Here is a 14142-nt window from a genome sequence, read left to right as displayed (position 1 = left end):
AAGCCTTCTCTAACCAACATGTCTTATGTTTTGTCTTACACATGCATGAAGCCTTTGTTCACTAACTTGATGTAATTATGTTTAGTTTGTTAAGGTCAATATTGTTAATGGGGGAAGTAGATTATAAGGCTTATACTGTTTTATAGTAGGGAACATCATGTTAAATACACATGTAACCTACCAGATATAATCCATGTGTAGACAGAGCTGTGATACACCAGTAATATCTACTCTTTTTATGTCTAAAAGTGGAAGTTAGGAGTCTCCCCACAGACTCTAACTGTCTTAGTCTCTCAAGTACCTTCATTAGCCTTTCCATGCATGGACAATAAAAAAACAATATCTGAACAAATTGTTGTATTTTATTCACAAACTTCATTTCAGAGTTGTAAAGTATTCTACTGCATATAGTGCATAAAACAACGTATATTAAGTGGGGTTAAATGATTTGGTCCTTCATTTACAAAAATAGAAAAACTATTATGCTGTCAAGGCTAAACGAGGCATGACATACACACTTCCAACACAAATATATACACTGAGTGTACAAAAGATTATGAACATCTGCTCTTTCCATGACATAGCTTTCACCTGGTCAGTCTATGATCCCCTATTGATGTCACTTCAATCAGTGTAGATGAAGGGAGGAGACAGGTTAAAGAATAATTTTAAAGTCTTGAGACAATTGAGACATGTATGTGTACCATTCAATGGGTGGGGGGGGGAATAACTCCATAAATATTAGGTAGGTGTCCTTTAATATTTTGTACCGTATATGACAGGAGATTGGTGGCACCTTAATTGGGGAGGAAGGGCTTGTGGTAATGGCTGGAGCAGAATGACTGGAATGGTGTCAAATATGTTTGATTTCATTCACTCCATTCCGGCCATTATTATGAGCTGTCCTCCCCTCAGCAGCATCCTGTGGTGTATATACATGTACATTTAAATTCTAACTATACATACTGTATCTGACCGATCTGAGATTACATATATAAGGCAGCATGCACAGTCCCCTCTGATACCAAGTTGAGGTTTGCTGACTGTTAGGTTGCAAAAGTCTGGTAACTTAAACCTGGTTATTTTGGGATAGTTATTTGAATTGTTTAACCCTTAATGACTGTAAACTGTACAGTACTGCCTATATATATATATATATATATATATATACACACACACACACACACACACACACACACACACACACACACACACTTGTGTGTATATATATAGTGTGTGTGTGTGTAGGCCCAGGCTAATACAGGACTCTGATTATATCCGCTCCTCTCTGCTGTACAATGATGTACACATGTTTAGCATGGGGCTGTGGTCAAAGCATTTACAGTGGTGAAAAGGGACCCAATTGTCATACTTGACTAAAAGAAATGATAGAAAATGACTGAAGTAAAAGTGAAAGTCACCCAGAAAAATACTACTTGAGTAAAAGTATTTGGTTTTAAATATACAGTACTTAAGTATCAACAGTAAATGTAATTGCTAAAATATATTAAAAGTCAAATTTAAAATTCTTTACATTAAGAAAACCAGACAGCACAATTTTCTGTTTTTAATTTACGGATAGCCAGGGGCACACCAACACTCGGACATCATTTACAAATTAAGTATTTGTGTTTAGTGACTCCGCCAGATCAGAGGCAGTAGGGATGATTAGGGTTGTTCTTTTGATAAGTGTGTGAATTTGATCATTTTCTGTCCTACTAAGCATTCACAATATAATGAGTACTTTTGGATGTCAGGGAAAATGTATGGAGTAAAAAGTACGTTATTTTCTTTAGGATTGTAGTGAAGTAAAAGTTGTCAAAAATATAAATAGTAATGTACAGATACCCCAAAAAACGATTTAAGTATTACTTTATAAAGTATTTTTTTTATTAAGTACTTTTCACCACTGCGTTTACAGCACACCCAGATAAGCTGAAGTCCAAAAACATCTGCAAACCTCTACTGCATTAACGATAGCAGTTAAGACAGCTGTGCTTTGGGTTTTAGCTAGGGTGGTAAAAATATAGAAATACTTGTTTTTGTACAGAGCAAAAGTAGAATGAAGACTCTTGCACGCGTGCGCAGCAGCTGGGTGTGTACATCAAGTATTTCTAGAACAAAGTCACCACGACAGCGGCTCTGGGATATGTATAAAATAACCCTGTAGATCATATAACTTTCACTGCTATGCGGATGACACACAGCTGTACATTTCAATGAAACATGGTGAAGCCCCAAAATTGCCCTCACTAGAAGCCTGTGTTTCAGACATAAGGAAGTGGATGGCTGCAAACTTTCTACTTTTAAACTCAGACAAAACAGAGATGCTTGTAAGTTGGTGGTTGAAGATATCCCTCTAGTGGTGTGGGGGTTGTGCTTTGGCAAAGTGGGTGGGGTTATATCCTTCCTGTTTGGCCCTGTCCGGAGGTATCATCAGATGGTGCCACAGTGTCTCCTGACCCCTCCTGTCTCAGCCTCCAGTATTTATGCTGCAGTAGTTTATGTGTCGGGGGGCTAGGGTCAGTTTGTTATATCTGGAGTACTTCTCCTGTCTTATCCGGTGTCCTGTGTGAATTTAAGTATGCTCTCTCTAATTTTTTCTTTCTCTCGGAGGACCTGAGCACTAGGACCATGCCTCAGGACTACCTGGAATGATGACTCCTTGCTGTCTCCAGTCCACCTGGCCGTGCTGCTGCTCCAGCTTCAACTGTTCTGCCTGCAGCTATGGAATCCTGACCTGTTCACCGGACATGCTACCTGTCCCAGACCTATTATTTTACCATGTTGGTCATTTATGAACATTTGAACATCTTGGCCATGTTCTGTTATAATCTCCACCCAGCACAGCCAGAAGAGGACTGGCCACCCCTCATAGCCTGGTTCCTCTCTAGGTTTCTTCCTAGGTTTTGACCTTTCTATGGAGTTTTTCCTAGCCAACGTGCTTCAACACCTGCATTGCTGGCTGTTTGGGGTTTTAGGCTGGGTTTCTGTGCAGCACTTTGAGATATCAGCTGATGTACGAAGGGCTATATAAATAAATGTGATTTGATATTTGAAAAGGCAATAAATGAACGCCATTGTTAATTTGAACAATGTAATGTTCTCACAGCATGTAAATAGCAACTGATGAAGTGTGTGACGTAACATCATGAAATAGGGTAAATGACCAGGGGAAGACAAAGTTGACAAATTCTGATCTTGATAATGCAACTGAGAATGTGATTGAGATCCTGAGAAATTCATATGGAAAGCCAAAGACAAAGATGGTCAACTCTGAGTTTGTAATCTGAAATCTGAAATGTTGACTGGCTGTGGATATGAAAGGCCAGTGTGAGTCCTGTAGAGTTGATCTATCCATTGTCTTTGACGTAACAGAGAACCTGGTGGCTTGAGGCCTATGGAAGACTGGATCCCTGAAATTCTCTGGCCTGTAAAGTAGCAGTAATTGGGTTAGTACAGCTTTGCAGCTATGGTAGGTAATTCCAATATCAAACATTTAATATAAGATTCACCTATGTGTGACAGTACTGTAACTGTAACAGTAGGCCTACCTACATATACACAAAAGTATGTGGACACTGCTTCAAATGAGTGGATTCGGCTATTTCAGCCACACATTGTTGACAGTTGTAAAATGTCGAGCACACAGTCATGCAATCTCCATAGACAAACACTGGCAGTAGAATGGCCTTACTGAAGAGCTCAGTGATTTTCAATGTAGCACCTTCATAAGATGCCACCTTTCCAACAAGTCAGTTTGTAAAATTTCTACCCTGCTATAGCTGCCCCGGTCAACTGTAAGTGCTGTTATTGTGAAGTGGAAACGTTTAGGAGCAACAACGGCTCAGTTGCGAAGTGGTAGGCCACTTACGCGTTGAGTGTAAAAATAGTCTGTCCTCGGTTGCAACACTCACTACTGAGTTCCAAATTGCCTCTGGTAGCAACGTCAACACAATAACTGTTTGTCGGGAACTTCATGAAATGGGTTTCTATGACCGAGCAGCCGCACACAAGCCTAAGATCAACATGCGTAATGCCAAGCGTCGGCTGGAGTGGTGTTAAGCTCGTCGCCATTAGACTCTGGAGCAGTGTAAATGCGTTGTTTGGAGTGATGAATCACGCTTCACCATCTGGTAGTCCCAACGGACGAGTCTGGGTTTAGTGGATGCCAGGAGAATGCTTCCTGCTCCAATGGATAGTGCCAACTGTAAAGTTGGGTGGAGGAGGAATAATGGTCTGTGGCTGTTTTTCATGGTTCAGGCTCCTTAGTTCTAGTGAAGGGAAATCTTAATGCTAGAGCATAAAATGGCAATCTAGACGATTCTGTGCTTCCAACTTTGTGGCAACAGTTTGATGAAGCCTCTTTCCTGTTTCAGCATGACAATGCCCCACGGCACAAAGTGACGTCCATACAGAAATGGTTTGTTGAGATCTGTGTGGAAGAACCTAACTGCCCTGCACAGAGCCCTGACCTCAACTCCATCGAACACATTTGGGATGTTTTGGAATGCCAACTGCATGCCAGGCCAAACTGCCCAACCTCACTAATGCTCTTGCGGCTAAATGGAAGCAAGTCCCACTGCAAAGTTCCCTCATCTAGTGGAAAGCGTTCCCAGAAGAGTGGAAGCTGTTATAGCAGTAAAGGGGGACCAACTCCATATTAATGCCCATGATTTTGGAATGAGATGTTCGACTAGCCGCTGTCCACATACTTTTGGTCATGTACTATATTTATAAAGCTCATGTAACCTGAATTTGACATGCAACTCTCATACATGTATGATTACCAAACACTACCAAAGTATGTGCGTATTGTACATATAACACAAGTATAATGCCTTTACCTGTGTACTAGCTGATGACCATGGGTAAGGAGAGAGGGCAGTTAGGAGTTGGTGTTGGGCTTCTGGACGCCAAATGCTGTGATGAAGACATTGACTACAACAATGATGAAGACGAGTGCTGTGGTGACATTCTCCATAATGTTCAGCTTGAAGTGCATGCTCTCATCATTCACGTTCCACTTTACTACAGAACAAGAGAGAGACACCAAAATATGTTGAGGATTAATTTACTGTCTCCAAGCATGTCCTCAATCCAACCAACAGAGGGAGCTATGCCAGTGTTTTCAAGTGTTGCTTCTAAGACTGGGGGCACTGTTTGAATTCCTTAAAAGTGCATTCTTCCCCTCTCCCTTTGAAGTAATCACTGAGGGCATAGACAAAATTGGACAAGTAGACAAGTTTGGACAAGTGAACTCAGCTCTACCACATGGTGGCCCGCCTGGCTTTTTAACCATCATTTATTCAGCATTGTCTTGCTAATCATTATTGAACCATCTGATATGAAGATACAGCCTCTGACATTTCCTAACCTCAGGTGAATTATTATCTAGGACATTCATTATATTCCTCACTGGAGATGGCTAATATGTTGTGGAGATTGAGGTGAGAGTTAGTTAGGGCCCAGTTTAGTTGAGCATTTTTTAAATGCTCTCAGTGCAGACACACAACTCCTGTAACATTAGCAATTCCCCCTCAGGACATTAAGCTGAGTATTCCTAATTTGAACCAGCTCAGAGGAGAAACACAACACACCAATGGTCTCATTCCTGAACTTTCCCACACACACAATGGGAGCCCCTGGCAGGGGAACATAAGGATATTATGGCCAGGGGTGTGATGGACCAGGCTTCACTCAGTACACAGATAATATTGTGTTTGCTGAGAGAGCCAATCTCAGGCCGACAGACACACATATGGCTCTATTTTTGTCTGGCGTTGAGGCACTAGGTCAAAAAGCATGTTAGTTTGCAATTTCGTCATGTAAAATCTGGCACATTGGCATTTTCTAGGTTCGGCAACTTACCTGTCTAACATCAGCCCATTTGCGCTGAAGTGCGAGGGCTGGCAATATTTGAGTTGTGTCTTTAAAAACAAGTGCAAAAGTGACAATTTCATGCAGCGCTAGTGGGAAGTTAAAGACCCACAAAACGCAGGTCTTAATGGTAACACAGTTGATGATAGCATGGATTTTGGGAGCGGAAGCTCAGCCATGACACACAATGCCCATAGAACAGAGAGTGCCTTTTGTGCAGGTGAATCTCATTGTCACTTTTGCACTTAGAAACATTAAAAAAAGATTGGTTTCCCCTATTTAATTTAATTTGATTAAAAACCAAGCATAGCCTACCCTCCCCTTAATCAAGGTTCATTTAGCAGCATCGCATAGATGGGTCTTTTTATCCTGGTCATTAGCCAAGTAGGGTATGAATAACAGGGTTTTAAATGGTATACCGAGAGTGCTTTGAAATATTTTGTTATTTTGCCCTCATGCTTTTTCATTCACAATTCACATACCTGCATACTTCATTTTGCTTTTTCAAGTAGGCTGTCCATCCCTACTTTCAAAGACCGCCTCTCGTCCAATTAAATGCCTCGCACATAGGCAACAATACAATTAACAGGAGCCTAGTATCTTGTATAGTAGTGCAAATGTTATACATAAAGACATTTAGGCCGACATGTGCACACAGTGCCATGAAACTAGAGAAGCATTTTATGATGTCATGCTTCTGACCCCATCCTATTTAGAAATATTGTTGTTGTTTAAAAAAAAAACAGTTTTTTGTTTGTTTTCTGTTTCATACCGAGCTCTCCATAGGCTACCCTTACCCTAGGCCTAAGTTACTAAGACTGGTTCAACAGCAAAGTGTTGTGCCTTTTTTATCCTGGCCTTTCACAGTAGCCTATCCATAAAAGGTGTTGAAATGGTCTGTTAGTCAGAGAGCCTTGAATTTAAAATTTACTGCACATCCTAAAACATTGCACATATGCCTGCTTGCATACTTCATTTTGCTTGTTCAAGTATCCAGGCATGTAGCTTAGCAGTTAAGAGCATTGGGCCAGTAACCGAAAGGTTGCTGGTTGAATTCCTGAGCTGGCAATGTGGAAAAATCTGCTGTTCGCTCCTTGAGCAAGGCAGTTAGCCCCCAGCAACAACTCCTATCCTGGCGCAGATGACGTCGATTAAGGTAGCCCCCCGCACCTCTCTTAACACCGTTTTTTTTTTTACTGTTGTATTACTCGATATTGTAGCCTATGCTATTAATAAACTGTTGTATCAATCCACATTGGACCAGGAAGTGAATATTCCCTGCCCACAGCCGAACTGGAGTTGATGACAACACAAAGACCGCCAATAACCTACAAACCTTGGGACAAACGCACACTGTATTAAGCCAAGGAACACGTTGATTGGCCAGTGAGTGGCCAAGCCCTCGTCACACCTATAACTTCTTTATTCATCAAAACTCAGCTCTTTCGTGCCACCACCAGCTATTGAGCTCATAATTCCGTCTGGAATAATAGCTAAAGTATTTCTGACACACCCCTGGACATACAGCGCTACCGCCAGCGTATAGATCTACCATTGCGTTAGGTTTGTTAAAATAGAGCCCATAATATTTGTTGGGATTCAATCATAAAGTAGGGTCAGGGAGTTGATCTGTTCCTGGAGCTGAGGAGGAACAATAGTACCATAATCCAAGTTTTCATGTCTCATCATTAATGTCAGGAGTTTTCCCTGACCATGTCATCGGGTCACATGGTCAGGATAAACTCTTGGCCACAGAAATAGAATGGGTATCCCCATTCAAGTCAATGATGGCATAATGGGTGGACCTGCAGCCATTCTGCAGCCATTTTGAGTGTACCAATAAGAGCAAAGCAGGAAGTGTACCCATCAATCAGTGCTGTGATTTGTTGAATCAACTCAACTGACATTACAAAAATACATTCCATTGCATGAGCCACATCATAATTTGAATGAACATGCTATATTACCATGGAAATTATTGCATCACAATACCAGGCAACCAGTGTACCCAGGAGTTTACCAGTACAATTGTCAGGATAAGAGGTTCCAAACCCGTTCTATTCATTATATTTCTACGCTCCTGGCCCCACGCCTCATCAATCTATGGCTACATCCCAAATATCTCTCCTCCCGCCCAAAGTGTGCACTGCCCTTCACTGATTTGAAAGAAAAAATGGAATGACTGGGATAAGAAATATAATGGAAACTCTTAGCTCATGCCTCCACCAATCTAATGCTTTTAAATTTGTGGGAAGTATTGAATGACTTCACTCTTCAGTAGTAAGGCAATATTATTGGGAAGCAAACAGTTGCTGGTTAGCACCAGAGCCAGACAGAGTGTCGAGTACTTTCTTCATTTACCCCTGGGGGGGATTAATAAAGTTGAATAGAATAGAATTGAGACCCACCGATGAAGATGAGCAGGATGCCCACTGTGACCTGCAGGATGAGGGAGATCGAGATGAGGGTGATGAGAGGTTTGTAGAAGGTGAAACCTGGGCCCTGCTCCAGGACAGCCTTCAGCTGGGAGGCGTTGGCCATGAGTAATGCCACGTCCAGCATGCTCTCTGCTGCACTCTTCTTATTGGCGTAGTGGTTCATGTTCAGAGCACCCCTTGTCGCCCTGTCATTCCTGCCCCTAAGGTGTGGAAGCTAACATGAATACAGAGAGACTAACATTAGTACAACATAGACTAGACAAAGACATCAATTATGTTCAGTATAAACATAACATATCTCGCCATATGTCTATCTATCCATATGTCTATGGACTTAACTCAGATACATCACTGTCTGGTTACAATTGTAAGTGAACCTGTAGGAGAGCACACTGTTAGTTATATTATTATATAAGAGGCTGGTGCTATGCTACATTATATGAACACTATGATGAGTTAATGTCCTCAATGAACTTTTTACTATGTCATACTGACCTTCAGCTTATTTAGGATAAAGTTTTAATGGAAGTATGTGGACATTTTGGGGATTCCTACAGTGACTCTGCTGTGGATTTGTGGGAAATTAAAGTGTTGTGGGACTATTTTAACAGGAAGTGTGACCATGTCCTCGGTCCATGGTGACTGCGCACCGTGCACAGAGAACTGATAGAAAGGAAGAGAAGTCAAGAGATCATGTGCTATGTCTTCTCTTCAGTTTCTTGCCAACCAGGGTGTAGATACTGAAACTGTAAACCAGGAGAAAGCAGTTCACCCTGTGGAGGAAGGTCTCTTCTCTACTTTTACCACCCTGCAGTAGAGCGGGTTGGAAAATATGAAGTTAAATTGTTACATCATTGAAAAAGTGGGATTCCTAAACCAAACATTACCCAGGTGTCTTTGTGGGTTGAGGACAGAGTGTTTATTTTGGGTGGAACCGTCCAGCCTGACCATCCAAAAAACAAGGAGAGCCTTGTGCCCAGGTTGGCAATGTAAAACAGAGAAGCCCACATGCCTCTCACCACCTCTAAAAACACTCACAGCCCACAGAGGAAAAAGTTGTCCTTGTGACCGAGGCTAGCAATGGTTGGACAGTTACTTCTCTCTGAGAAACAGCTTGCTTTCCTTCACTGACTTATAACCCTCAAATTCCTGCACGGATCTTTCTTTGTCTTTCATTCATTCCATTCTCTGACTTTCACTCCCTTTCTCTGGCCCAGTTTTTGGGTGACATTTTTCAGTGACATTTTTCTCACTCAATCTTGTTGCCCATCTCTCTGTCCTTCAAATGGGCTAGATTCCTATACCGTTGTATTCAAAATGTAACAATGTTCTAGAAATACTTAATGAGGGAACCTTCTCATGGCCTCTCCCTCTCTTGGGCCAAGGAGGGACTTACCTCTGCTGCTTATGTCCAGAGTGTTATAACAGGCTGAGATACAGAACGTGTACTGTATTACGTATTCTGGTGATGCCAGACACTTTTCTTAAGCATGATTGTTGAGTAACAAACAAATCATTGTGGGTCTGAACAGACACCACTGACCAGTCAATGTTGTTGCTCATGTAAGAGACGGGAGCCCTTCTCAGCTCTCCTTTTTCCTTCCCATCCTCTGCCTTCCTTGTTCATACACTGGTAGTACATCAACTGAACAACTGTTGTTGTTTTAATGTGAGATTCATATGTGGGGTCTTCATGTTGCTTCTATATGAACAAAACTCAACAATTAGTATAAGCCGCAGGTTTAAGATCAACACTGATGCGTAAAAACAAGAAAATCTAACAGAGCTCGATGATTGCACAGTTGTTTTCCATTGAGTTTGATCAGGACTTTTCTAAGTAACATAGTCATCATTTTTTCCCCCACCTTTATTTAGCCAGGTAGGCTAGTTGAGAACAAGTTCTCATTTGCAACTGCGACCTGGCTAAGATAAAGCATAGCAATTCGACACATAGCACAACACAGAGTTACACATGGAATAAACAAAACATACAGTCAATAATACAGTAGAAAAAAAAGTATATATAAAGTGAGTGCAGATGAGGTAAGATAAGGGAGGTAAGGCAATAAATAAGCCATGGTGGCAAAGTAATTACAATGTAGCAATTAAACACTGGAATGGTAGATGTGCAGAAGATGAATGTGCAAGTACAGATCCTGGGGTGCAAAGGAGCAAGATAAATAAATAAATACGTAAATAAATACGCTTTCCAATCTTTGGGAATCTCAGACGATATGCAAGAGAGGTTGAACAGGCGTTAGGGGTTGATAGTTTTGATGTCTTCACTATTATTCTACAATGTAGAAAATAGTAAAAATAAAGAAAAAGTCTTGAATGAGTAGGTGTGTCCAAACTTTTGACTGGTACTGTAAATGTCAATCATTTCCGGAATCCCAGGCCATTATGCCACTTTGCTCACAGAGCAGAGCAGGTGAAGACTGGACACCTCCTTTATGTTGCTCAATGCATTGTGATTCACTTGGGATGTTGGACTTTCAAAATATGTTCTTCAAAGAGGTTTTTTTTTTTAAGAACTGCAGTGTTTTCTACAACACGCACAACAGACAACCTTGAATAAACCACTGAGGAGAATGACAGAGTTGCAGACAACTCTGGTCTGCCAACCAAACAGATAATTGGACCGCTAAGCATACATGGTCTCTGAGGCTACGTAAACTATTCCGTTTTCGGCAGACGTCCAACAAGACAAATCAATACTGAGTGATTTGAAAGTGTCCTGCATAATTATGTAAACACTAAATGGGTCTGAAATGGCACCCTATTTCCTATATAGTGCACTACTTTTGACCAGGTCTCTGGTAGCTAGTGCATTACAGTATATAGAGAATAGGCCAGGGGGCCATTTCGGACGCAGACATTGAGTAGGCCTAAACTTAAACTGCTTGGTAGGTAAAGGCCGTTTGTCTTTGCCCAAAGGAATGTTTGTTTTCTGTGCCATATTACACCAAATACTAACAACCACATAGCACTGAACACTCAGAGCTGTCACCTCAACATACATCAATGAGGACTTGTGGGGAATTCTACTTGCTTTCCTTTGGCCTTTGACATTGTTATAACCTATTGTTGTGGTGTAACAGGTGTTTACTCAAGGTTAGTAACAAAAGGATGTGGCTTTCCCCTTAATATATGTCACCTATTCACAAGCATGGCCCCTGGATAACCTGCTATGAATGTGGGAAGTCACCACTTCCCCCTACTTTCTAATTGTGTAATGTATTTTTAATGCAACACAGTTTGGTTAATTATAAACAACTGACAACAACATTCTTGCCATCTTCTAGCTACCAAACATTGTTGGATCAATCGTTTGGTAGATAAAGTTCTCTGATACTTTTCATGATTTGGGTTTACAAACACATCAACATAATATTTGAAGGATAGTCGATAAAGGGATTCTCCTCGTGTAGGTAGCTCAACAGGTGGGTTTTGGACTATAACTGATTACTTAATTAGCTGTAATAGAAAACCTGAACTAGTTCAAAGGTTAGTGACAATGGTCTTCGAAAAAGTCCTAAAACGTGATCACGGGTTGTGTATGCTATATAGTCAAAAGAGATAAAGCACCCTCCCATAAAATACACACAATTCTAAATGATATGGTTTTGTCTGTATTTAACATTTAATGTGTGGCATTTAATTATCCGTATAGACCTTTTCTTTACGTTCCAAAATACATCTATGTGCCTTTGGTCGATGCTGATGGCCACCAACAGGCCCATTGGCAACGCTCCAATCTCATAAAATATCCACTGTTCGGAGCATAATCCCCATGACAACAGGCACGTGTCGTATTTCAGCGGAATTTAATTTTCACGAGCATACTGCGTAATCATTACGCGAAAACTATACTCAAAAACTATGCTAAAATGCCCATTATAGACTACGAGTAAGTATATTGTATTGGGTTTGCAATCATTCAGACGAGACTGGTGCTTAATTTAGTATAGTCCTGTTGAAGCCCCACAAAGAAAAGTTTCAGCACAGAATGTGAGATGTTAATTAATGAACTACCGATTAATATCCGCGGAGCGAGAAATAGTTACATTGTATCCTAAATGGTAAACTATAACTGTTAGGTTACAATGTAACCAAGATGCAGTAAACTGCGGCATAGGTTATGGCCGTTTTTCTGAGAAAAAACCCCAAACATTTTTACGTAGATTGGGGCTGGTCTCTGTTGCAGACTGCGGACTCACAGCTTCTTGCATCGTAGCCTATCTTACCTCTCCTCCGTTCTCCCCGTCTGCATCTCCGTTCATTTCCATGTTTTCAGTTGCCATATTTGCCTCTTAAATATTTAATTTACACTAAAGCGGGTTAAAATCCTAAATGTGTTGTGGGAGTCCGTGTCGTTGTGTCTCTGCCAGTGGCCGCCGGGTCGGTCCCTGTGTGAAAAACGCCTAAACGGGAAGAAGTGGAGGACTGACTACAGGGCTTCACTAGGGGGCGTTTTTACACTGGGGTCTAGAGAAACTGAAAGAAGCCTCTGAATTTGCATGTTTTGATAATTAAGGAATGCCCCTTTCATTTCGGCGAAACACAAGGGATTCCACAGAGTTTCACAAAATCTAAAATACTATATAGGGTTTTCATGAATATTGTAAATACCGTTGATCTGATCATTTAAAGGGTCTCTGATTCTAACTTTGGGCTAAGCCTGGTATGTATAGCCTTTGGTGAAAAATATTCCCAAACACCATTTCAACATCATTTGAATAACGTAACTGTTGCTGAATGCGTCAGAATAATATTCCACTTTCCAATGCTGAAGGTGCCATCTTGCATACATCTTCAGTATATATTTTCAGAGGCACACTACTAGCAGCAGTATAATGGTGCATTTGGAAAGTATTCAGACCGCTTCACTTTTGACATATTTTGTTATGTTACAGCCTTATTCTAAAAAGGGTCTACACACAATACCCAATAATGACAAAGCAAGACATTTTAGCAAATTTATTAAAAATAAAAATTCTATACATATACATAACTATTCAGACCCTTTACTCAGTACTTTGTTGACGCACCTTTGGCTACAAGCTTGGCACAACTCAATTTGGGGAGTTTCTCAAATTATTCTCTGCAGATCCTCTTAAGCTTCCTCAGGTTGGAAGGGGAGTGTTGCTGCACAGTATTTTCAGGTCTCTCCAGAGATGTTCGATCGGGTTCAAGTCTGGGCTCTGGCTGGGTCACTCAAGGAAAATCAGAGACTTGTCCTGAAGTCCCTTCTGTGTTGTCTTTGATTAGGGTCGTTGTCCTGTGGGAAGGTGAACCTTCGACCCAGTCTGAGGTCCTAAGCATGCTGAAGCAGGTTTTCATCAAGGATATCTCTATACTTTGCTCCGTTCATCATTCCCTTGATCCTGACTAGTCTCCCAGTCCCTGCCGCTGAAAAACATCCCAACACCATGATGCTGCAACCACCATGCTATACCGTAGCGATGGTGCCAGGTTTCCGACAGACGTGACGCTGGCATTCAGGTTTCATCAGACAAGAGAATCTTGTTTCTCATGTTCTGAGAATCATTTAGGTGCCTTTTGGCAAACTCCAAATGGGCTGTCATGTGGCTTCCGTCTGGCCACTCTACCTTAAAGGCCTGATCGGTGGAGTGCTGCAGAGATGGTTGTCCTTCTGGAAAGTTCTCCCATATCCACAGAGGAACTCTGGAGCTCTGTCAGAGTGACCATCAGGTTCTTGGTCGCCTCCCTGACAAAGGCCCTTCTCCCCCTATTACTCAGTTTGGCTGGGCGGCCAGCTCTAGGAAGAGTCTTGATAGTTCCAAACTTCTTCAATTTAAGA

General features: G+C 41.4%; 1 protein-coding gene across 1 annotated transcript; it reads right to left on the bottom strand.

Moving 5' to 3' along the window:
• Positions 1–1552: 1552 nt before the first annotated feature.
• On the bottom strand, positions 1553–12751 carry LOC135541520 (ninjurin-1-like). Its single transcript, XM_064967833.1, has 4 exons — positions 12566–12751; positions 8289–8532; positions 4848–5031; positions 1553–3431 (listed from the first exon to the last, which is right to left on the bottom strand). The coding sequence occupies exons 1-3, from the start codon at positions 12620–12622 to the stop codon at positions 4889–4891; spliced, it is 444 nt and encodes a 147-aa protein (XP_064823905.1). The 5' UTR covers positions 12623–12751; the 3' UTR covers positions 1553–3431; positions 4848–4888.
• Positions 12752–14142: the final 1391 nt, after the last annotated feature.

The sequence above is a fragment of the Oncorhynchus masou genome, chromosome 6, assembly GCF_036934945.1.
Source record: "Oncorhynchus masou masou isolate Uvic2021 chromosome 6, UVic_Omas_1.1, whole genome shotgun sequence".
Taxonomy (NCBI): Eukaryota; Metazoa; Chordata; class Actinopteri; order Salmoniformes; family Salmonidae; genus Oncorhynchus; species Oncorhynchus masou.
The sequence above is the reverse complement of the archived record's forward strand: the minus strand, read 5'-3'. Positions and strand labels throughout refer to the sequence as shown.

Bases quoted from the DNA above. Each gene is read 5' to 3' on its own strand.
- LOC135541520 (XM_064967833.1), bottom strand. From the start codon at position 12,622: ATGGCAACTGAAAACATGGAAATGAACGGAGATGCAGACGGGGAGAAC. The intron at 8,533-12,565 runs GTAAGATAGGCT...TATTCATGTTAG, and splicing joins ACGGGGAGAACGGAGGAGAG to CTTCCACACCTTAGGGGCAG. The intron at 5,032-8,288 runs GTGGGTCTCAAT...CTTGTTCTGTAG, and splicing joins CATCCTGCTCATCTTCATCG to TAAAGTGGAACGTGAATGAT.